Raw genomic sequence first — 26,054 nt, 5'->3', positions numbered from 1 at the left:
ACAATTCATTTGAGTTGAAGGCTACATTTTCCTAACATTTTCAGTGTGACAGTATTCTTCTGCAATAAACACTGAATTTATCTTAAGGCTTTTAACACATCTCAACCAGGGGTGCCAATAATTATGGAGGGCACTGTATATACTTTTTTCCCTCAACCTTTGTTTACATTATGTGTAATAACTCACAACAGCTACTCTTGTCAGATGGCCATCATACACCCTTTGAAAGCTGAGATTCCAAGCTTTCAGAAAAGGTATGGTGGCCTTTGCCACCTTTTCGGTAACTGTTTCCATATTTTGAGGCCGCAACTCACGGACTATAGGTGCTCCTTTAAGTTCAGACCTCGTATTTTATTTGAAATGTTTCACATCAAACATTTAAATTCAGTGGTGATCGTAAGGCAAAACAACTTCCAGAATGTACACAATGTCTACAGGTGGTGATTAATATGTTATATAGTATGTCTTCAATTATTCATTTCAGCCTTTCAAGCTATTGGTAGGGTCATCACTCTAATGCACATCTCCAGGGCTATAAATTAACCTTTTTCATTGCTAGCCAAATTTGGCTAGTACATTGTACTTGTAAATTTGGCTTGTAAATTGTACTAGCCAAACATACATTCACTGTCAGTCGAAGTGGCTAGTAGGCGTTCTTTTCTACCAGCCAAACTGAATTTTCACCAGCATTTGACTGGTTGGCGGGTGCTAATTTAGAGCCCTGCACATCTCCATCCGGACTGTTAATTTCAGCAGTCCTCTTCTTGTTGCAACACCTATAAAAATCCAAAGCAACATCTGTTAAAATAGCCCATGTCAAAATAACTGTGAAGCAAAAACTACAATTACATAGTTTGAGCATAACTACTCACCATTGAAGAGGTTTGACTTGGCTAATGAGTTCTGGGAGTTTTTCATTTTTTGTCTCTGGTAACAACAGACTCAGACCACCAGAGAATAGAGAGATTGTTCCCATCAGGATAAAAGGTAATGTCTTGTTATATGTGCCTAAAATCAAACACACAGTGGGTTTTTTATTATTTGCTTGTATGCATGCACACATATGTACACAGAGGCGCATCTTGTCACCAGGCTAGGCAGGCAGCCGCTTCGGGGCCCTGAGCCTAGATGGTGAAAAACAGCTTGACTTTAAACTGTAACAGCTACAATTCGTTTTGAATGTTAATTCCTTTGGGGTTTTTGCTTGGGGGCCCCACTTACACTAGAATCGCCTCTGTATGTACATGTGTACGTAGGCCTATGCACCTGCCAGCATTAATGGATAACGTGTGTGATAAAAAAAAGTATCCACAAATAATATGGGGACACTTATTGGCTATATATTTCAAGATACTTACCAATATGGGCTACGTATGGTGAGACGCCACTTCCGATTCTGGCCGCCATGGAGCTGACACCTAATCCCATATTGCGTACGACAGTGGGAAAGATTTCCGTGGAATACACATAAACAAATGCATAGGCCCCGGTTACAACCAATCTTCCTGTCATTGCCAAGGTGACAGTCAGCCCACTTAGCTCTGTGGGAAAGGGGGAAAGGAGCACAAGATGATGATCCGTATAGTGTGGTATGGTTTACCAGCTTGCACAAGTCACAAGTAATGTCCACTGCTCTGCTAGCCCTGTGGTTCTCAACCTTTTTTTGAACAAAAGCCCCCTGGACCTCATCCTAAACCTGACAACGCCACCCTTAGTATTACAAAATTAAATGGACTAATGGCCCCCAATGGAAAATAAGCTCCGTGATACAGCTGGACAAGATGCTCTCTATGGTTCCTCTGTAGAATGTTGTCATGAGGGTGTAGCACTTGCCTTTTTCGGTTTGGGCGAGAAGTAGAGTAGTTCATGTCTATGTGAGCATGACATTGAATATGTCCGCTAACCCTTTCTCAGCATTCTTTTTTATACAGTACATACCGGTATATATATTTTTGGGGGCTTTTGTGCCTTTCTTACGATAGTGAAGATGTGACAGGAAAGAATAGGGCTGGTAACTGACCCAGGCCAGACTCGAAGCCGGGTCCCCAAGCATATGGTGCGGGTGCTCTACACATTACACCACATAGCACCCCCTTTCTTAGCAGTCTTCATAAAGGCACAAATGGGAGCAGACCAACTGAATAATATTGCTGGCACACAAGCCACATACAATCCAATTGTGAACTTGAAAGATAAAGCTTTTTCCATTTAGTACTAGTGTATTAAGGGTTTTGAGGTATTCACATTTCATGACACTACAGACTAACCAATGTCATGCTCATATATTGACCAATCAGCCAGCGGAGTGAGAATAATGGCCCTCCGATGAGCTGCTAGGGATCTGAACTCAATATGTACTGTATGAACAGCCATCCGGGTACTTTGCTCGTGAATGTGCGTTACGCCCCTTTTTGCGGGAAAACAAACCAAATGTCTCATTAACTTACATGCTATATCGGCTAGCCTAAATGAACACAGTCCATGTTTCAGCCACGGCTGTTTGGCTATATTATTTGAACAGCCGACAACACAACACGTTTTCGGCATGTTGCATTGGCTTTCCCCCCAATGCCACCCCCCCCCCCCAACAAAAGAGCCGTAACGCACATGGCACACGTGACGCCGTTTATGCGTGTAGCAACACAATGTGAGTAGGCTACCGGATGTGAGTGCCCAGATGTCCGCCAGAATATTTACGACAGTTTAACCTCAGCTACTCGATTTCGGTCGTGTATTTACGACAGTTTAACCTCAGCTACTTTTCATTGGGAGAAGGACCTCTCTGGTGTCACTGAATCGGCGATGTGCTGTGGGCTCTTTACACACGGCACCTATGTCCCTTCCATATTCAGTCAGACTCAAATCGGACCGAAATCAAGTAGCTGAGGTTAAACTGTCGTAAATACACGACCGAAATCAAGTAGCTGAGGTTAAATTATCGTAAATATTCGGCCGGTTATCCGGGCACTCACATCCGGTAGCCTACTCTAATTGGGTTGCTACACTGCAAAGCATTTCTGATCGTGGAAATGAATGCAAATGCACGCAAATACTCGGTCGGATATCCAGGCACTCACATCCGGTAGCCTACTCTAATTGGGTTGCTACACCGCAAAGCATTCCTGATCGTGGAAATGAATGCAAATGCACGCAAATACTCGGTCGGATATCCGGGCACTCACATCCGGCAGCCTACTCACATTGGGTTGCTACAATGCATATAGGCTGTCAGTTATTAAGATGGCGGCCACTCAACAGAAAGCACCATAATGCTTAAGTAGTAAAGCTACATCATACAAACCTGCAGGCACAAGCTGGATGAGCAGCAGCAAAGCACCTCCAAGAAGAAGAGTGAATGGCAGAATCACCCGCCGTGGAACGTAGCGTATGGTGAACCGCAGAAAAGCATAGGCAAGAAATTCTGTGGCAGCGGAAATTAGGCAGTTGCGATACGGATCTCCATCCAGATTAGAGGTGTTAAAGGACAGGCCGTAGTATATCAAGGATATGGTTATCCTGAGAATAATAATAGATCGTAGATACAGAAATATGTTACTTTATATTGGGATCAGTAATAACATTCTAACGACACTCAGATCATCCTGATAAAAGAGTAGGCCTATAATATTAAAGCATTATAACATTGAAATACCACAAATGACACAATAACATTGATACACAAACCATTATTCATAAAATCCATTAAACTCTGAAAAGCTTTAACCACCAGATAGCAAGTATGAAAGCAAAGGGATATGATTACCCAGTGGAAATATACTACATAGGCTACATTATTTTGCAACCAACTGGGCGACACAACATACAGTTGACATACTGTGCAGTACAATACGTACACTGCGATAAAGTTTATTAATATAGTATTGAACACACTGCTATAGGGAGCACTTCATAATGCTCTAAACAATAAAATCTGCACTCACCAGATAGTGATGTTTATAATGGTAATGTTTCTCATATTCACAGTTTTTAGGAGATCCAGCCAAGTGTAATTTTCCTGACCACTGGATTTCTGGTCAATTTCCTGTGAAAAGTAATAACAAATAACGTAACTTTTATGTTAGTTACCCCAGACAAAGTAAAAGCCCTGACATGTATGTCCTCTGCTCTTGACACAGAAAAATATAATTACATAATTAGTAATTTACATGTATGCATTGCGTAAAGTTATAAAGTGTTACCGCATAAGTGAACCAATAACCAGGCTTCGCATTCATGAAGAGTTGTTCGCACTGTGGTGTTTAAAGCAGAGGCAATAGACAGTCGGAGGACTGTGGTGCCCATGGGTTTGCGTTGGAACACTTTCAACATGCTCAGTTGGTTTGAGAAGCCCGTCAGTGGTCAGGTTTCATGACTGATTGTGATTGGTTTGTGCTGGAAGTTTCACAAGCACTACATTACAATGTGTTTATTAAAACATCTTTGTGGCGACCTCATGAAACCATTAGGCTACTTCAAAGGGCCATCCGCAAGCTCTCATGTGGAAGTGTCAACGAAATCCCTCCAGCGACACCTCGGGAGAGTGTCCACGGAGGTTTAAGTCGACTTTTTTCGGCAAAAAGACAGAGGCCGATCAAGACTATCAAGGGACAGATGAACAACTGCCTAATCATAGTTGTGAGTCTGGTCGGTTCTTTCTGGTGTGAAAGAGCCTTTCAATGACAATTTTAGCAAAATAGCTATCCAACAGATACACCAATGTCCAGCTGAACTGCACGTAGCCTCTTAGTGCAGATGGGGTCGCCCGTGGGCCTATTCACTCTTTGCTGAAAATACTCAACTACATCATAACAACATTGCTATGACATTACAGAGAGCCTTAAGTAACAGATTAAGACATAGACATTACAATTTTGGTGACAGTAAGGTTATAACATAGGCTCTGTGTGCTAAGGGTTTAATCATTCGTTATGTAACTGGTGTCTGGTCAGGGTCACCTTAGTGTTGATTCTGAACTCTGTCTGGAAGATGTCCTCTGGTGGCGTGATGCCGTTCTTCTTGGCAGCAGCTCGAATGATGGCCTCTGCCTCCTGCAACCGGCCCTGAGTGATGAGCCAGCGGGGGGACTCTGGGATGAACCTGAGGGGAGCAGAGAAAGAGCTAAAATGGGTATACGTACATAGTCTCTGGTTATCCTTATTCTAAAGAACAAAAAGCGCCTGTAAACATGCCTCCATAGATTAGGTAAATTGTAAGACTATAATTTTAAGATCAGTGATAGTGGCTAATATAGATGCAGTATACTGTACTGTATAATGTATGACATCTGTTATGTAGCAAAAGAGATGAACTTGAAGGGACACTCCACCCATTTACATTAGGCTTTCCATTGCTAGACACCCAGTCATACTTTTGAATGGTCGTGCAACACTCTCTCAATTCCCCCTGAGACAGGAGAAATCCGTATTCACCTCTTAACACTTCCTCCTACAATGATGTAAAATTCGTCATTTTGCATCATTGTAGGAGGAAGTGTCAGAGAGGTGGATTTCTGTTGAGACTACAAGCCTTTTTCCCACACTTTCAACTCCGCCCATAGGGGGTTGGACCTAATGCGTTAACAGACCTATCACAGATCAGTGTGCCAGTGCTTTTGAAATCACTGGCATTGAGGCTCCAGTAAGTCACTGGCAGAGCTGCCTGGGTGTGGCCTGTGGAACTTGAGCATTACAATGCATTATGGGGATTGTTGTCCCAAATCCACAAGCACTAAACAGTCATTTTATGCCTTTTCTCGGCCAAGAAGGCACCAAATTAGAAATGTATGCTACTATTCCAGTGTTTCTCAACTTTTTTTTAAGTGAGGCACCCTTTCAATTCATGAAAAATGTCAAGGCACCCCAAACCAACAAACCGTTAACATGGCATCGCATCCGATTCCACACAAAGTAACACTGGAGACGTCAGACGACCTTTCAAAGGTGCAGCTGACTGGGGCGACCTATATTAACTTAATTGTGCGTAAATGGCAGATGAAAGATTCCACTGACTAGCATTAACTTATCAATTTAGACAAATATGTATTCTATTACATAATTCATTTATCAGCCACGTTACCGCGGCACCCCTGAGGGGGGGGCTGCGGCACCCCAGGGTGCCCCGGCACCCTTGTTGAGAAACACTGTACTATTCTACTACATATATGACCCACTTTCAATACATATTCATGTCTGCACCGGTGAAATGCCCCCTTAAAGGTATGTTTGCTTCTTGGGGAACAATCGTGGAACTGCAATGGTTTATAAAGGATTAGGAATAAGGTCCTGAAAATTAAATACCTGTGCATGTTTGTACACTTATATCTCGACAAAGCTATCCAAGCCGAGCGAAAACTATCTACACAGCGATTTGTCATTCTATATGCACGTATACTGCTTGTGAACTTACCACCAGAGTGGAATATACAGATACCCCACTATAGACAGTCCTATCTGCAGTGTTCTCCAGTCCCGAATGAAGTATGCAAAGAGTGGCAGGACGGCATAGCCAGTGGCGTAGGACAGACAGACCCCAAGAATGCCAAAAGTCTCACGTGTTGATTTAATCAGGAGCTCTGAGCCTAACAGAAATAACAACAGGGATGGATTACAACCAGGGTTTAAAAAAATATTCCTCAATTATTATTCTGTCATAATCAAAATGTGGCAAGTAAGAACATAGAAGACACACCAAGTATAAAAGCAGTACAGTAGCTTGAGATGTCCATCACTCCTATGATGAAATAGAGAGCACAGAACATCTCCCAGCTTTGGGACATAGCCAAGGCTGTGTAGCATATAGTCTCCACAGCCTTGGCAGAAAAAAAGATGATCCTCCTGCCGTACCTGTGGAAGAACACCGATTAAACCATAAGATGACAGGTGTTCAAACAGTGATTAAAGACACTTTGGCTATCTGCTGGTCTACTGGCTTACAGTTCCACCGTGTATTTTTTTAATAGGCTACTTTATTATCAACTTTATGCTGTTATTATGCTGCCCATTCACAAATCTGATCTTTTTTCGAATATTTATTACCAATATTAACTTTTATCAATCCCGTATCAATGTGTGTATCTGTCTGTCTATCATCTGCAGTGTGTGTGTCTTCATTGCAGCCAAACCCAAACAGATTCATACACATAGGCCTACTTTTGGGTCTCTCACACACTCACACACACACACACACACACACACACACACACACACACACACACACACACACACACATACACACACACACACACACACACACACACACACACACACACACACACACACACACACACACCTCTGTTGTCATTTGTAGGTTTTTTTTTTTTTTCAAAATGAATTAGACATTTTTGACATATTGCACACACAATACCTGTCTGACAAAATTCCAGAACACAACGATCCAACAAGCACTCCAGCAAAGACAATAGTCAGGGTGAAAGGAGACTTCCAGGCATCGTCACACACCAGACTCCACTGTGGACAATAACATATGGATTAGTTGTGGAGAACCCTGTAATCTCTGTAAGTCGCTTTCGATAAAAGCGTTAGCTAAGTGTAATGTAATGTAATGTAACAAAGATAGTGATGGTGCGCGTATCCAAAATGCAGGTACAGGACAAAAGGGTCACACAACTATGTAAATAAGTGTGATGAAGAGCGAATAGCACAAATACTTCCACTAGGAATAAAACAAAAAAAGCAAACCGGGAGGAAAACTGACCGTATAGCAGCCAGTATAAAGATTTTTTTTATTTTGTTTGGCAATATTAGACTTAGCCTCTTACTGCAGCAGGGGTCGCTGGCAACCCTATTCACTTGCAACAACAACATTGCTGTGACATTACAGAGAGCCATAGTGCTGTGCTAAGGGGTTAATGTAACAAATGTATCCCAGTGAAAAGAGGCCTAATGATGTGAACATGTATTGGAAAGTTTGTTGTTATCTGACACAGTATCTTGGAGAGGACATGTATTCACCTGTGGGAGTGATTCACCATGTATTCACCTGTGTAGTGGGAGGTACCCGTACGCAAATGCCAAATTGAACCTGACGAAGCACAAGCGGAATTCATTGTTCACTGAAATACATATATTTTTTAAAATTAAGTCAACCAGCGTGCAGTGATTCTTCTCCTACTCTCTGGATCCCTTGAGATGTATGTTGGGGTCAAGTATGTTTTTCTGGGGCAGTAGGTGGTAGCAGTTGTGTCCAGAGTCCATGAGCTTATGGTTGCTGTGTTGATGATGTATGTTAATGATTACTGTTTGTTCCATCACCTCTCCATACAGCGTTTCCCGCTGTAAATGTTGACTGAGCTTTCCCTGCCACCCTGTCACTGTGGCTATGCATTTTGAATAATCATAGTAATGTATAATGTAATGTAAGTGTAGTGTTCAGAAGCTTATTGGGTCTTTCTACACAAACATTACATCTATTTACATCTTACTCTTACACATTTAGAGTTCAATTTATTCATGAAAATATATACAATGCACCTATACTTGATTCACTTATACAATGGCTGATGTTACTAATTGTGCACCAAAAAAACAATTTCAACAGTGCATACAGTATGTGTATTGGTCAGTAGGTTCTGCATATGAGTAAACAGGTACAGTATGAAGTATATGTACATATTGATGTAATGTTAATTTAGACTTCTATATGCAAGCTCAATTCATGTGTTTGTGATTGATTGATTGATTGATAGATCGATAGATATGTGTAACTGGAGGTCTGGGGACCACATGGTGTCGACGAAAAACTTTGGCCTTCTTTATCAAGAAAATTGCCCATCCCTGACCTAGAGCAATCTTTTACTGGCTGCATTTATTATGTGAACTCACCTCAGTGACAATAGTTGACACATATCTCTCCTTGCTGAACACCCAGCCATCCACGCAGCCCTCTGTGTCATAGCTGTAGGGAGAGCCAGAGTCTTCCTGTTCAGTGTAGCGTCTGCAGCGACTCAGGATGGTCTCCCCTTTCAGCTCCTCAGTCGGGATGGACAGATTGTAGCCCAGTCCTCCATAGCTGCTGTTCAGGGATGGAACTCTGCAGTGATGAGGAGGAGTGTCTGCTATGAAGACCATTGAAAGAGATATGTATCCACTGGGGATGGCATTAAGGCTCAGGAGAACAAAAATCAGTCTTTGGAAAGGTCCCCATTCTCCTAAAAATGCAATGGTTTCCTCATAGTCCTTCATCTTGGAATATCAATGAAAAATCGTCATCTGTCAGTAGAACAGACAGACCGGCAGTATCTAGAAAAAAAATTATATATATGTCAAAGGGCAGGATGGGTGGAGTTAAAGTTGGCTAAGCATTGTCAGTCTTTTGGTTATTCCATGTGAACACCTCAGGCTGACGGTTTGATGGAGCTCGACCCCAAGTCGAGTTCCACCTGTCTAGCAACTCCCCCTTGTTAAGCATTTCTTAAGCCTTTGTGAAGCCTTGTTTGCCATTACCTCTTTAATACGTCTGCCGACTAAATCATTAATAATAACTGTTGTCCATTAATGTTGTGTGGGGTGAATCCCTACTCCCTACACCATTGGTGAGGTCTTTGTTGACAGTTTTTAAATCATCTACTGGCCCACCAAACCAGTCAGGTGGTATCACTGTTGACAAGGCCAGTGCATGGTTCTGTCCTGTGGGTGGGGGGCTGGGTGCATACATAATGCATCACATATCCAATTCCATTACAAAAATCTTCAAATGAAGTCACGGGGCCACAGGGCCATAAGTTACACACCACCCACACAACTTTATCATCCATTGCAGTTCATAGCATATCAATGCACATCTGTTCACACAGTCCATCCTTCAGCCACCTACCGCCTCATCTGTCTGGCAATAGTGCTCTCTGCTTTCCTGTCTGTGGGCCGTGGTTAGGGGGGTGAGTGCTGCCTCACCTGTTCTGCCCCAAGACGTTGGCCGTTTCTCAATGTCAAGTGTTCTAGCCTTGGTAGTGCGTGAAACACCCAGTGATTGGACAATCTTTGGTTAACTCTGCAGAGTAACCAAGCACTAGGCATTTCATGCACTACCAAGGCTAGAACACTTCACATTGAGAAATAGTGGTTCTTTGGCCAGCAGAACAGGGCTGTCGACATAGGGAGGTAAAGTGAGAGCGAGCCACCAGGGGCCCCAGGAATTGGGAGGCCCCAGAAGTGAGCCAGAGTTATTTTTATAATAATAATAGTACAGTAGAGTACAGTACAGTACTTTTATTAATCCTGTGGGAAATGAAGGTGTCTGACAGCTTACATAGATACATACTACTAGACATATTGTAGATACAAGACATACACAAAGACTAATACACATAATTGCACATTGCAATAAACATTTAGCAAAAATCTGAGTATAGCAAAATGCCTTACATCAGTTAACCCCTTAGCGCAGCACTATGGCTCTCTGCAATGTCACAGCAATGTTGTTATGATGTAGTTAAGCATTTTCAGCAAGTGAATAGGGTCGCCAGCGACCCCTGCTGCAGTAAGAGGGTCTACCATACACACACTACCGGTAGGCCTATATTAATACTTGGTCTACATAGGTACAAAGGGTAGGAGGGGTGTGTCACCCCCACTGTAGAGGCAGGGAATACCTGCATTTGCTGGACAGAAACATCCTCTCATGCATCTTTATCTGAACATTTACTCCTCTTAGAAGTTACTGCACTACTGCACACCTATGTTTATAACTGCCTGAATCTGTCACCTATTGCAGAATGAATTGAATAGAAGGGCAAATGAAGACAGTAAAACAAGCAGAACGTTTAATAGGGCATTACTGCCCTTTAAAGGTAAAGCCTACAAACTGCATTTCAGTAGGGGTCACAGGCTCCATGACGATACGATACGGTGTCGATTTCTTAAAGCAGGGGTTAGATTATTTGCGATACTCAAGAATTCCCCACAATATGATACGATTTGATTTGATTTAATTTCTTTCAATTACTTTCTATTTCTATAATGTTATGGAGCGAGGGTATTGGAGAGGGGCCAATGATTCGATTATTTTCTATACTTAAGAATGCCCCACGATACGATACGATACGATTAAATCGTCGGCCGTAAGATTGATGCATCGATACATTTCGATTATAATTTACACCCCTACATGTCAGCCTGCAAACAATGGCCAAAATGTCTCCACATGAGTTTTTGGATCCAATTACAGAACGTGGAGGGACAGCATATACTAGGATATACTGAAACTGGACAGGATATACTGAAACTGAAGATTCTGATTGGTTAACGGATCCACCATGGTTAAACTAGATTGAACACCATCTTTTAATCAAGACAGTGTTCTAAATATTTTGGATCAAAAGTTTATTTTACAAAAGAGCAGCGTTTGGCATTGATTGGGTATTGGCCTAAGATATGCATATTGATCTGAACATGATCAGATTATAATAATTGCATGAAGAATGAACAAAAACAAGAATTGCAAGAGTGTACTTGTTAAAGGTACAAGTATTGTGCGCACGTACACATTGTCAACCTATTTTATTAAGGAAAATGTGTTTCTTGTACATTTAGACAGTAAACGAAAAAAAAAAACACAGGTCAAGAAATCTAGAAAATAAGCTCCACAATGGTGGAAAACACCTACCAGTTTCTATGAGTCAACCCTCACCTGAATCAACAATTGAATGTAATTCCGTGAAGTTCCACATGGTGTTACAATGAGCTCCACACATTTGTACACATTTTCATTTGTGTGATGTATAGAGAGAAGCAGCTGTCTCTTTTGGCAACACATATCGATTACAACAGTTGATGAATCTACCACATTTTAATTCTTTAAAAGATGAAAAGAGAACGGTTATGAGGGTTTTTTTGGTGGCAAGGATGTTGCTCTTCTTGATAAGGTGCTGGCTTCTAAAATGCAGCCTCCAATCCTCCAATGCAGCCTTCCCGGACGGATATGTAAGGCAAGGCAGGGTAACATTCATCCGGAGAGTGAGGGTATCAACCCTTCGCGTGAAGACCATTCCTTACGGAGAACACATCCAATCCTAATAACACTAGATCTATCTTACTCAGTTTTGCTTGGCATTTGTGTAGCTTCATTGGTCCTCTATTATGTATTGCTCTGTATGAGAGCATTCAAACTGTTATGTCATGTAATAAAAAATAAAGTAACTTTAAATATTAAATAACATGAATATTATCGCGATCAAACTCCCAGAAAGAGTAATGCATGCACAAACGGTTGAAACGTCTCCTTGACACAAAAATGTCAAAATCTTGTGGCGATCATTCCTTTTTCTTGTGTATCTGCCATGCTTTTTTCTTCTGACAAATCCATGTCTCCACCCAGACAGTTTGCATCTTTGGACTTCTTATCTTGGCAACACCTGGAAAAACAGCAGAAACAATGTTTTGTTAAATGATGTTGCTACACATTATATTCTATGAAAATGAAATAAATGCAATTGCATAGTTTTATGTATTTATTGCTAGTACCTACCATTGGAGAGGTTTGACTTGGCTAATGAGTTCTGGGAGTCTTTCACCTTTTGTCTCTGGTAACAGCAGGCTCAAACCACCAGAGAATACAGAAATACCACCCATTAAAACATAAGGCAGTGCCTTATTATATGTACCTGGAAGCAAAAATGCATTATGTCGATATGCATGTAGAATGTGTACAGCGTATTTGTAAACATGAACATTATTTAACTCAGGTGAACGAATATAATAATACAGAGTATCTTAGATCTTGACTTATACTTCATAGATACAACATGGATTTTTTGTTTTTGTTTTTAGTGTACAATCTAAGAAGCATATTTGTTACAGCATATCAGCTACCAATTACTAAATAATTGGCCATTAGATGCCGTTGCCCACCGAGCCACCCCCCAACCCCCCCCAAAAAAAACCCGTCTTTGACCCACTTACCAATATACGCTATGTATGGAGAAACAGTGCTGCCGATTCTGGCAGCCATGGAGGTGACGCCCAGTCCCATATTTCGCACAACGGTGGGGAAGAGTTCCGTGGAATAGACGTAAACAAACGAAAAGGCTCCGGTCACAACCAGCCTGCCAGTCATTGCCAGGGTGATAGTCAGGCCACTGAGATCTGGTGTACAAGAAGAAATGGGGATGGGGGCAAGGATGATTCATGGGGTAATGCATTAGGAGTCTGCATACTTGAAAGGCTTTTCTGAACATGTATTCCACAGCAGATGTTAAGACAGGATTTCAAACATGTGGACTACACCATCACTCAGAAGAACTTGAATCGGCTTTTCTCCTGCACCTTGAGAGGGAATGTACACATTTTTTTATGTTAATGTACATGTTTTCTGGGGTTGCTGTGGTACAACGAGCTAATGCAACCACTCATAAATTAGCTCACTGCCTGTATAGAAGTTTTTTCAAGTCTTTTTCAAGTCCTGCACTCATAAAATACTCTTCAGCACACCTTCAGGTACAAACTGGATGAGCAGCATGAAAGTTCCACCCAAGAGAAGAGTGAAGGGCAGAGTGAACCTCCGAGGAGCGAAGTGCATGGTGGTCCACACCACAGCAGCGGAAAGGAACTCTGTGGCAGCCGAAATGAGGCAGTTGAGATAAGGATCCCCATCCAGATTGGAGGTATTAAAGGACAGGCCATAGTACGTCAAGGTAATGCTTATCCTGGAAAAATGCACAATAAGTTGGTGTCAGTGATTACAGATTCAAAAGAAGAAACATAATGTTATGGCAGTTATTGAACCTTTTTGTAGAAAAAGGTTCGCACATGCCTTTGGACTTTTTTCTTCTTCAAGTTATTTTTTTCTTTTTATTATTCACTGGCAAGCATGATGACGTTTCGACCTCTCGGTCTTCCTCACCTTTTTTTCCACCAAAAAGTTACTTTTTTGTTCAGCACCAGGGATTGTGCACAAGTAACTCTCTACAAGTTATTGAACCTTTATCAAAAACCAGACAATCACTTGCCCCAATTTTTCTTTGATCAGATATTTAATTGGCTGTCACTGAATATAGAAGTGTAAAATTTGAAAAGGCTGACTTGAGTGGTCAGCTTCAGCTTTTACTCAGTCTCTTCTGGAGAAGGCATTATTTTGTTAAGTTTGTATTCTGTTTTTGTGTGTTTTTTTCTTCGGGGAATTTATTGCATAGACAAATGGAGAGCCAGACTGGACTCGAACCTGACAGAGTGTTTAGTAATATTGTTGCATATAAAAAGATACACAAACACAGGTGTAAGCACACATTTCAACTTTACTGAGGAAACTTACAAACTCCCTCACACATGGGCAGTTACACACACATTGGGCCTTTCTGAAAACCTAGGACAGTATCCCTCCAAGTGTATCAGCCTAATTAGTCACGTCCAGTGATTGGATACTCTTTGGTGAACTCTACAGAATATCCAATCACTGGGTGTGACTAATAAAGAGTATCCAATCACTGGGTGTGACTAATTAGGCTGATACACTTGGAAGGACACTGTCCTGGGTTTTGAGAAGGGCCCAGTGTGTTGCAAGGCATTTTCAATAGAACACAGATTCAATCCATCCGAACAGACACAACAAATAGGTATCCTTACACATTGCCATTCTGATTAAGATGAGATGAGCTTTAATGTTTGAGCTTTACAATAGCCAGGGTAATCCACTGCAATTACACAGTGAATAACACAGAAGCTGGGGCCAGGGCTGTCCTGGGGGAGAAAGGACCCGGGCACTTCTGCCTTAAAGGGCACCCTCATAATTAGCAGAACTGATTCACCAACTCCCCGAATTTAATTATTATTATTTTTTTTAATCTGAAAATAGGAGCCCTCAAGGGTGCGGGGCCCACCGGGAAATGCTTGCTATGCCGGATGGTCGGTACAGCCCTGGCTGGGGCCCTGCACCACTAGTTAAATTACAAGATTTGTAGGAAGACTCTTATCCTCCTGAGAACCGGGGGAAAAAAATATTTGGGATTTTGATTTTTTTTTACATAATTTGATTATTATGGTGGAATAAAACATGACTAAAACATTTTTTTCCCAAAAAAATATTTACTATTTATTTTATGACATGTCCACTGTAGTGGACGTCGGGACTATGTTCGTCTAGATTTGTGTTAATTAATGCATTAATTACTGCCTTTCTTTGCTATGAACTGCCCCTTTCAATTGGACTATAGGTTTATATTTAAGACAGTAAAATAGTTTTAAAAGTGCTAAAATCATTAAAACACATAATGTGAATTTGATTTAAAAGGATCCTTTCAAATGAGTCATGGAACAACCTCAATAAATATTACTTTCCGGATTTGAAATTTACATTACATTACACTTATCAGCTGCTGACCCACATATTTATTGACAAAGTATTGGATGAACTTCATAGAACAATGTGAGGTATTTCTCAATAAGCTTGATCCATGGATAAGGGTGTAGGAGATCACATTCTTCATTTTTACTACAGGTAGGCCTACATTAGGCCAATCAACACGTCCCTGCTTCCAATCCCAAGACCAACTCTTTAACCACTAGGCTACAGTGGACCAATTAGGCCACAGCTGCTCCATAGGAGCTTTAAAGCTGACAAAGGAAGATTTTATGGTTTATAACTCAAGAAAATAGCATATGAAATTAATAATAATGTATTGTAGATGTGTGCTTGTGTGTTTTGGTGTCTACTGAGTATCCTTTGAATTCATCCCTTGACTTGGATCGCATGAGGAGAGACCAAGTAAGCATTATAAATATGGGAGATCTTGATGGTATTGCTTCTCATCCATATTTCATGGTCAGTACCATGATTATTGCCATAAAATAAAATGCCAGGAATATTAATTATGGTTTTCCCTTGACTGTTGACACTGTATCCACCCTGTGTCCCACGTCTGCTGCATCCTCTGCATCTAGATATTTCGCATTAACATGTTAGCTAATTATTGGATGGGTGGACAGATTTGGAAAAAAAAAAAAATCTTATTTGGTAATATTCTATAATAGGTAATGGAAATTATTTAATTCCAAAGGCCAACACTTTCAAGATGGCTGACTTTCAAGATGTCCGACTTGTTGTTTGTATGGTAGGCTAAACGTAGAACAGGTGGACAGATTTAGACCATATCTTGAGTGTTAGAGCAGCATAATAGGAACATGGATACATTTTGGAGGTATCAAATGGTCAACATGGCAATACCTGTACTAGCTAAACTGATATTTTAAGGGTTTCAGGGATATATCTCTGGCAGTAGGGGTCGTAGGCATAGGCCAGTTGTGTTCCTGTGCATGATACTCAATGGCAGATACATGTTTGCCTGACCTTTCACCTTCCTATTCTACTGCCTGGCCCTGGCCCTGGTTCCCCTCATCTCCTGAGAGCTCTTTGTTTGAGTTTTTGGAAAAAAATTCTGAGAAAAATCATTTTTACCTCACTCAGCCCCATGTTTCCCAAAGTGTAGAAATTGGTTAAAAATGAGAAGTCGTAAGTCCCGACGTCCACTACAGTGGACATTGAAAAAGAAGGTGTGATTTGAAAGGGTTGTTATTAAAATATAATCCTGAAACTTGACTAGCATTTTGTTTAGGGTGTTACATTTATGAAACAAATTCATTTGGACACATGGAATCATATTTTTTTCTCCCAAATATGATCACTTCCTTCACCTGTGGCCATTAAATCTGGCTAGTGTAATGGCGGCCATTTTGGAAGCAGATTACAGGTGTTTTACAGGCCCCACCCCCACAAAAATCACTGTAAAGCCCTAAATGTCTAGTTTACAGTAATACCAGATTGAAATAGGTTGCATAACGTTTGTTTGAGATACATGTAGCAAAGTATTGTCCACTACTGTGGACAAAAGTGAATTGCCGGGTCTCAGGAGGATATCCCAAAAACAAGGTTCTTAGTTATACTAGTAACTTATCAACTTACCACATTATGATGTTTATAACAGTGATGTTCCTCATATTTGTAGTTTTTAGGAGATCCAGCCAAGTGTACTTGTTCTGACCATCAAATTCACATTCAATTTCAATTTCCTGAAAAAAACCCCAAATAGCAATATAAATACCTAAAGTTTACCTGAGCTATAACAATCCAAACTAATACCTAAAAACATGCAAATCCTTATTTATACATTTAGTGTACTTTATGTGCAGCATAGCGTGCCAGTGAATGACCTTAGTGTCAATACTGAGCTCCTGCTGGAAGATGTCCTCTGGTGGCGTGATGCCGTTCCTCTTGGCAGCAGCTCGAATGATGGCCTCTGCCTCCTGCAACCGGCCCTGAGTGATGAGCCAGCGGGGGGACTCTGGGATGAACCTGAGGGGAGCAGGAAGAAAAGCAGACTTCAGCACACAGTAAAGTAAAGTAGCATTCTAAAACATTTACCTGAAACCCACAGAGTAGCTGCTCTTCAACCCTCATCACTTACTGGACCACAAACTGGGAGTCACGACAGCACAGAGCAGAAATCATCCATACAAGAGCAAATGGAAAAGAAAGGGAATGTGAAGACATCAAATAGCCACAAAAGCTTGTGGTTACCAGAGTTGGGCATTCAGCAACACAGACAAGACACAAGAGAACCAACAACCACAAAGACCCAAACATAATGCAACGGGAAGAGGCAGCACATTGTGGTGCCATGGTGATGTCTGGTCTGTCTATAGCAGCGGTTGCCAACCTGTTCCAACTTAGGCCCACTTGACATGGTCACAACCAATCAGGACCCACCTCTGACCCAATAAACAATACAACTCAAATAAATAATCAACAGTGACGCACACAAATATTATTTTGATTTTTAGACATTAATTTCAAGGCCCACTTATACTTCCAAAGGCCCACAGTTTGAGAACAATTATTCTAGAACTAAGAAAGATCTCCAGAATGCACCGCATCCAACCAGTATACTTAATCCTGGCAATACACTCAGAGGTTTGCCCATCCCAAGGACAAAACTCCAGGAGAAAACCTCACGAATGTAGTTGAGACATTGCATTGAAGAATGCACATAGTAACATTATATTGGGGTGACAAAACAACCACTTTGCAACTGCATGGCACATCACAGGAGAGAGACTACATACAGGACATTACTCTGGACTAGCTTACTGTCCATATGCACATCTTAATAAAATGGGGCACAATGTTAATGATAAGGAGGAGCAAATTTTGGACTGGACACCAGCAGTCTACCATCCTGCCTTGAGATCATCCTAGAATCTTTTTTGAACAAACGCCCCCTGGACCTCATCCAAAGCCTCCCAACGCTGCCTTGACATCATCATAAGCCAGCCAACACCCCCTTGCTATTAAAAAAAATAAATGGACTAATGCCCCCAATGACAACTAAGCACCACCCCCTCTCAACTGTATCCTTCTCAACGCCCCCTAGGGCTCCCCAACGCCCCCGTTTAAAAACACTATCCTAGAACATCCTAGAAAGAACGTCCCAGAAAGAACATCCCAGAAAGAGCGTCCTAGAAAGCTTACCTACTCTACACCATCACTACATTTCCACACGCTGGAAACATGTGATCACAACAACTTTCACTCCGATTCACACTTTCAAATGCGACTTGTTTGTGAATGACTAGGGGTGTGCTCTGCTGATCCAGATTCACCTCCGTTCACCAGAGATGTAAATCTGTAGTTTTCCATAAAATCAACCAGAAACCACCAGACTCAGATGAGGAAAGCTGCATCAGAAAAAGAAGTGAAGCTGTTTAATTCTTTTGGATAAATAACATTGAGGTATTTGACTGCAATACGTTGGAATGGATTTTGTCTATTATTCCAAAGAATGTATACAAGCAGGCTATTACACATAAATAGACCACGAAAAATACACATGTACAGTATTATTCAGATTTCATTCAATTATTGTCAATGCGCGTCTATGGTATCTGTGTGAGTGTGTGTGTGTGTGTGTGTGTGTGTGTGTGTGTGTGTGTGTGTGTGTGTGTGTGTGTGTGTGTGTGTGTGTGTGTGTGTGTGTGTGTGTGTGTGTGTGTACATTAAGTCTAATATTGCCAAACAAAATTTTAAAAAATCTTTATACTGGCTGCTATACGGTCAGTTTTCCATCCGTTTGCTTTTTTTAATTCCTAGTGGACGTATTTGTGCTATTCGCTCTTCATCAGACTTATTTATATAGTTGTTTGACCCTTTTGTCCTGTACCTGCATTTTGGATACGCGCACCATCACTATCTTTGTTACATTACATTACATTACACTTAGCTGACGCTTTTAGCCAAAGCAATTTACAGAGATTATAGGGTTCTCCACAACTAATCCATATGTTATTGTCCACAGTGGAGTCTGGTGTGTGACGATGCCTGGAAGTCTCCTTTCACCCTGACTATTGTCTTTGCTGGAGTGCTTGTTGGATCGTTGTGTTCTGGAATTTTGTCAGACAGGTATTGTGTGTGCAATATGCCAAAAATGTCTAATTCGTTTTGGAAACAAAAAACCTACAAATGACATCAGAGGTGTGTGTGTGTGTGTGTGTGTGTGTGTGTGTGTGTGTGTGTGTGTGTGTGTGTGTGTGTGTGTGTGTGTGTGTGTGTGTGTGTGTGTGTGTGTGTACGCGTACCTACCACCAGAGTGGAATATACAGAAACCCGACCAGAGACAGTCCAATCTGTAGTGTCCTCCAGTCCCGAATGAAGTATGCAAAGAGTGGGAGGACAGCATAGCCAGTAGCGTAGCACAGACCGACTCCAAGAATCCCAAAACTCTCACGTGTAGATTTAATCAGGAGCTCTGAGCCTAACAGCCGGAGAAAATGCAAATGGGAAAGAATTCAAGCAATTTCACATTATCGCCTTCTCAATTTCCATACGTTAAAAAAAGCTTTTCGGAAAAATGTAATGCAGCAATGCAGACGTACCAAGTACAAAGCAAGTACAGTAACAGGAGATGTCCATTACTCCCGAGAGACAGTAAACTACACAGAACATTTCCCAGCTGTTAGAGAAAGCCAGGAGTAAGCCGAGGAGAGTCTGCAGGGCCTTCGTGGAGAAGAATGTGATCTTCCTGCCATACCTGGGAAGAGAGGACTGAGGGAATTATTAAATTGCAAGACGTACATTTCCGTTTACAGTGTAGCTAGATACTACTGACGGAGAATATAAAAAAAGACGAATGTGGTGATGTGATTGATATTTTGTCGTTAAAGCAGTCGAACTTCTGTTCTTCTGAGACCTCATGTACAAAACTTGCTTACGCACAAAAAAAGCTCTGTAAGTGACTTTTAATTTAACTTTTCAGATGTACTAATACTGATACTAATACTAATACATGTACTACATGCCACATGAATCAGCATGAAAACCTGCTATGCATGGACTGATGCATTTGAAATTTTAGGTGCAGAGGTATTTTTTCCCGTTTTTCACTTAAGCAAAGATTCAGTGTGAAATCTATGAAAGTCTTAACACATTAGGCCCCTGGTATTAAGAAATTTGAACATACCGTAGGCAGACCAGGAACTGTAATTACAAGCCCCAGAAGAAGCCCTATTTTGCTACTCATCTTTACAGAATAAATGTTTTCCACTTCCAACCAGTTGTTCTTGCGTAAAGTTGCTACCTTAGAGACCCAACGAACTCAAAAGCTATGGTCCCGTTTTGCTGGGCATGATATCATCGACAGGTGCGATTCGCCTCAATTGGGATTTACATCACAAGCGGAAATCGATTCACATCCATTTATATTAGTCTTATTCCATAATTTACTGCTTTACAAAACAGTAGCTTGAGTGCTGCTTGTTACTTTTATATAACTGATATCATATTGATAGCATGCCACGTGTGCAACATTAGGCTAACTTGACATCAGTTAAAGATTACCCACATTGTGAAAGATAAGACAGAACTAGATTGCATTCTCACAGAAAATGCTGGAAGCGGGTTTGCCTTTTGGGGCAGAGATGAGCAGTTTTATTTTTGATATCTCTACCCCTAAATTAAAAACAAACTACTATTGAGAAAACAAAGCTAACAGAAATGTTGGAAAAATCCATCCACCCAGTCAGAAGTTATGGGCCAAACAATTCAGCCATCTTGTATGAGGCACCGCCTAGCCAATATGTCAGGAATTGCAAACACATCACCGCTAAACGCTTGCACGTATGTCAGAAATTGCATACACATCACCGCTAAAAGCTTGCACGTACATTACTTTTCCTCGCACATGCACCCGAAAGGTTTGCACGTACACTGTTATTTGCTTGCACACGAACAGGAAAACGTTGTGCATACGCCACATTTTCATGCACGCAGTAACAAAAATCTCACACACAAACTACTTTGACCTCGCACACACACCACTTTTGCCTCTCACACATACACACATTACACTCATACGCACAATACTTTTATTTGCACATGCACGCCAAACGCTCACACATAATTAGACTTTACTTCGCACATATCCCACTTTTCTATGCACATACACCCTTAAAGCTCGCACACATACCAGTGTTACTACGCACATGCTTGACTTTTCCCTCACGCACATACCACTTTTTTCTTACACATCACTACCATTCAAAATCGAGATTTCAGATGGTGTTTATGACAGGGAAATGGTATGTGTGCGACGAAGTTAGTGTTGTGTGTCTCTGAGAAAGTGGTGTGTGTGTGTGTGTATGTAAGTTGTAGTGTGTCACACAAAAAGTGTTGTGTGTGCGAGCTAACATGTAAATTAAGGGCCGAGCTCCGCCCAGGTGCCAGAAAGTGCAGGTGTGGCAGAGGTGGTGGCCCCAGTGGATCTTCTGAAGAGTGCATTGACCTCATCTTGGACCGAGTCTGCTGATGGTGTTGGTGTCGAATTATTAGAACGAGCTAAATTGTTAACACCTGCCTGGATGTTAACGCCTGAATTTCCAGGAGAATCTATAATTGTGTTTAAAAGCCCTATAGCCTGATTTAACATGGCGTCCCTGTCCCTGGTATGCGCAGCCATTTCGAAGTCCGTTCGTCAGTCCGTTAAATGTGCGAGCAACCCACGTTCAGGCAAAGAAAGTGGGTTGGGCTGGTTTTCCGGTTGTTGTTTTTTCACTTCCTGTCTTGAGTGGACGCTAATATTTTTATTTCTGAAACTGTATCACCATTCATTTTATTATTTATATATATATTTTTTTTTTACATAATAGAAGGGTAACGTTCAGAATGGTCAGAATATTCAATGTTTTCTTTACTCGGTCTGCATTTGCATAATGAGCTGGCACCTGGGCGGAGCTCGGCCCTTAATTTACATGTTAGCTCGCACACACAACACTTTTTGTGTGACACACTACAACTTACATACACACACACACACACCACTTTCTCAGAGACACACAACACTAACGTCGTCGCACACATACCATTTCCCTGTCATAAACACCATCTGAAATCTCGATTTTGAATGGTAGTGATGTGTAAGAAAAAAGTGGTATGTGCGTGAGGGAAAAGTCAAGCATGTGCGTAGTAACACTGGTATGTGTGCGAGCTTTAAGGGTGTATGTGCATAGAAAAGTGGGATATGTGCGAAGTAAAGTCTAATTATGTGTGAGCGTTTGGCGTGCATGTGCAAAAAAAGTATTGTGCGTATGAGTGTAATGTGTGTATGTGTGAGAGGCAAAAGTGGTGTGTGTGCGAGGTCAAAGTAGTTTGTGTGTGAGATTTTTGTTACTGCGTGCATGAAAATGTGGCGTATGCACAACGTTTTCCTGTTCGAGTGCAAGCAAATAACAGTGTACGTGCAAACCTTTCGGGTGCATGTGCGAGGACAAGTAATGTACGTGCAAGCTTTTAGCGGTGATGTGCGAGGAAAAGTAAGGTACGTGCAAGCTTTTAGCGGTGATGTGCGAGGAAAAGTAAGGTACGTGCAAGCTTTTAGCGGTGATGTGTATGCAATTCCTGACATATTGGCTAGGCGGCGCCTCATAATCTTGGATTAAGCCATCTTGAAAGTGTTGTAGCTCCGCGTTTTGGGGATTTACTAAATGACATACATGGTATTTTAAGATGGCTAAGGAACACTGATATAATTTTGAAAATCAACATGGGTCCGAATTGGATTCGAACTCACAACCTCCATATATCTAATCCAGCACCTTTGCCATTGATACTTTAAGTTGGCTAAGGAACACTGCATATGCTATAATTTTGGAAATCAACATGGGTCCGAGTGGGATTCGAACTCACAACCTCCATATCTCTAATCCCACACCTTTGTCATTGATACTAAATGACATACATGGTATTTTAAGTTGGCTAAGGAACACTGATATAATTTTGAAAATCAACATGGGTCCGAATTGGATTCTAACTCACAACCTCCATATATCTAATCCAGCACCTTTGCCATTGATACTTTAAATTGGCTAAGGAACACTGCATATGATATAATTTTGAAAATCAACATGGGTCCGAGTGGGATTCAAACTCACAACCTCCATATCTCTAATCCAGCACCTTTACCATTGAGCCATGGCTGTCATAAACATTCCAGCAAGACAATATCACACTTCATTGAAGAGCTGATCAATAGACTTCTAGAATGGTAGTTGCAGGTGCTCGTTAAGAATAGAATGTTGAGAGAAAGTGACAGTTGAGATGGAACCTTTTATTGGCAGCACCTGCTGATTGACTGTATGGCAGTTAGTATGGTGCTCTAAGCCAGAGGGCAGAATCAAAAACAGTTTCTAGTTTTTAGATTGCTGTTGTTAAAAAACTAAAAAGAATTGGCACATGTCCTGCTCACAGATTGAAGTCATACGTGTGATCTTTCTAACAGTCTTTGAATGAAGTTTATAATTTAAACGGTTCAGTCACAAATGGACCTCTTGTGGAAGATGTCTTCAGAAAGGCACTTCAAGAGTCAATGGGAAAAGCCATTGGGCCAGCACAGCAGTTTTTACACACCTGCCATTTAAAAAGTAATGGGAGTTGGGACTTGATACTTTCACAGTTTGGAGTCATCTCATAGAGCTTGCTAACGACGCGTCAACTAAACTTCTAGGTGAAAGTGTTTTATGACCGGAAAAGCCTCCTACACTCTGATCTATAGTGTGACGGAACACTCTCTCCTGAAGGTTCTACCATTGTTTTCTAAGGGGACCCAAATTTGCACAAAATCGCCAAAAATGGAAAAACGACAAGAGACACGGACATGCTATATCAGAAGAGATGATCTCCAAGCCGAGCCGGTCGTTTTAGTGTTTGAACGGTGTCTCGATCTCGAAGGAGATCCATTTTCTATTTTTACTGCCCTGCACAACTTGCTCTGCAAGCCCGCTTAAATAGCTTCTGTTATTGACAAACTCCCGTCACCAGTAAGAAGAGGGTTTTCCTACAGTCCCTAGTGTTATCTTGCCTAGTTAACAACACCAGACTCTCACTTCAATTTCCTGGACACTTTATGGTGAAGTGTGTGTGTGTGTGTGTGTGTGTGTGTGTGTGTGTGTGTGTGTGTGTGTGTGTGTGTGTGTGTGTGTGTGTGTGTGTGTGTGTGTGTGTGTGTGTGCAGGGCCTCTGACAGCCTTTTCTGGGCCCGGGACAAACTCATCTGAAAGGGCCCCCTTGCCAATACATACAATGCCCCCTATCTCCCTGGGCCCGGGACAACATACCCATTTGCCCCCACCCCCTGTTGGTGTGTGCACTAAAAGATTTAGAACATTTGTGCATATGATTAAAGTACTTTGTGTGCGAAGCATATGACTGATGGCCTGTAAAGAGCCACATACCTGTCTGACAAAATTCCAGAACACAATGATCCAATGAGGACACCGATAAAGAAGAGAGTCAGGGTGAAGGGAGCCCTCCAGTCATCGTGACATACCAGATTCCACTGTGGACAAAAAATGTGTTAAATGCACAAACAAGTTCAGGATTAACCACTGTTGCAACATCAATTATTGCACAAATCAGTACAGGTAGGTTCCACGTTTAGTGAAATCACTTGTGTACATAGACCTTCTCTATCTTAGTAGAGTAGTAGTAGAGTAGAGTATAATTTATTGATCCCAGGGGGAAATTAAGGTATCAAATAGCATACATACATACATATACATACATACATCAATACAGAAGACATTACACACAGGTATTACACACATCATTACACATATATTAACCATATCTCTTTATCTCCCATATCTCCCTATCTCTGCCCAAGGCAGTTCATTGACCTGAAACAGGTTTTTAAAATAACAGGGCCTAGCTTATGATGAAGGCCATACTATGACAGAAACATGTTGTCTTTTTCAATTTAATCAAATGTGATTACATATGATTTCTTAAGAGCTATTTTAGCTTGTTTTGAAGAGTGCCTTGTATACGTATTTTCAGTGACCTTTCTTCTGTTGGAATGTCTTGTGATTCCTGTCTAGCTCCTGTCAGTGTAACAAAAACAACCAACAGTGAATTTAAGGTTGTCTATACTCACCTCAGTGACAATAGTGGACACATATCTCTCCTTGCTGAACACCCAGCCATCCACACAGTCCTCTGTGTCATTGCTGTAGCCAGAGCCAGAGTTTTCCTGTTCAGTGTAGCGTATGCAGCGACTCAGGATGGTCTCCCCTTTCAGCTCCTCAGTTGGGATGGACAGATTGTATCCCAGTCCTCCATAGCTGCTGTTCAGGGATGGGACTCTGCAGTGATGAGGAGGAGTGTCTCCCAGGAAGACCATTGAAATGGACATGTATCCATTGGGAATAACACTAAGGCTCAACAGAATGAAAATCAGTCTTTGAAAAGGACCACAGACCCCTAAAAATGCAATGGCTTCCTCATAATCAGCCATGATGCGATGCTACCGAAAGTATTCCAATGGGTATGAACAGCCAGCATGTGTATACATGTAGAATGCCATCACCCACTAAAGCGTTGCCAGAGCAGGACTGGTTGAACAGGAGGGAGGAGTGCACTTGGGTTCAGCAATGTCAGCAGCATATCCAGCCCTCTGCCCTCTGGACATTGTAAAAAAAAAAGTATGGATTGCTACAAAGAGTCGTGCAAATAAAATACTTTACGGCTCTGGTAGGGACACTGGCGATTCAGGCATTACATAACATAAC

At 41.5% G+C, this 26,054-nt stretch overlaps 2 protein-coding genes across 2 annotated transcripts; both read right to left on the bottom strand.

Moving 5' to 3' along the window:
* Window positions 1-370: 370 nt before the first annotated feature.
* LOC134439892 (organic cation/carnitine transporter 2-like) lies at window positions 371-9,200 on the bottom strand. The gene is made up of 10 exons (XM_063189803.1): window positions 8,841-9,200; window positions 7,363-7,466; window positions 6,688-6,842; window positions 6,406-6,577; window positions 4,956-5,097; window positions 3,942-4,042; window positions 3,302-3,516; window positions 1,359-1,541; window positions 873-1,008; window positions 371-776 (listed from the first exon to the last, which is right to left on the bottom strand). The coding sequence occupies exons 1-10, from the start codon at window positions 9,198-9,200 to the stop codon at window positions 644-646; spliced, it is 1,701 nt and encodes a 566-aa protein (XP_063045873.1). The 3' UTR covers window positions 371-643.
* A 2,378-nt stretch (window positions 9,201-11,578) lies between these two features.
* On the bottom strand, window positions 11,579-25,780 carry LOC134440527 (organic cation/carnitine transporter 2-like). Its single transcript, XM_063190632.1, has 10 exons — window positions 25,421-25,780; window positions 24,720-24,823; window positions 19,872-20,026; window positions 19,579-19,750; window positions 17,154-17,295; window positions 16,906-17,012; window positions 13,443-13,657; window positions 12,915-13,097; window positions 12,481-12,616; window positions 11,579-12,367 (listed from the first exon to the last, which is right to left on the bottom strand). The coding sequence occupies exons 1-10, from the start codon at window positions 25,778-25,780 to the stop codon at window positions 12,250-12,252; spliced, it is 1,692 nt and encodes a 563-aa protein (XP_063046702.1). The 3' UTR covers window positions 11,579-12,249.
* Window positions 25,781-26,054: the final 274 nt, after the last annotated feature.

This window comes from Engraulis encrasicolus, chromosome 23 (genome assembly GCF_034702125.1).
Source record: "Engraulis encrasicolus isolate BLACKSEA-1 chromosome 23, IST_EnEncr_1.0, whole genome shotgun sequence".
Classification (NCBI taxonomy): domain Eukaryota; kingdom Metazoa; phylum Chordata; class Actinopteri; order Clupeiformes; family Engraulidae; genus Engraulis; species Engraulis encrasicolus.
This window is presented reverse-complemented; position numbering and strand designations above follow the sequence as displayed.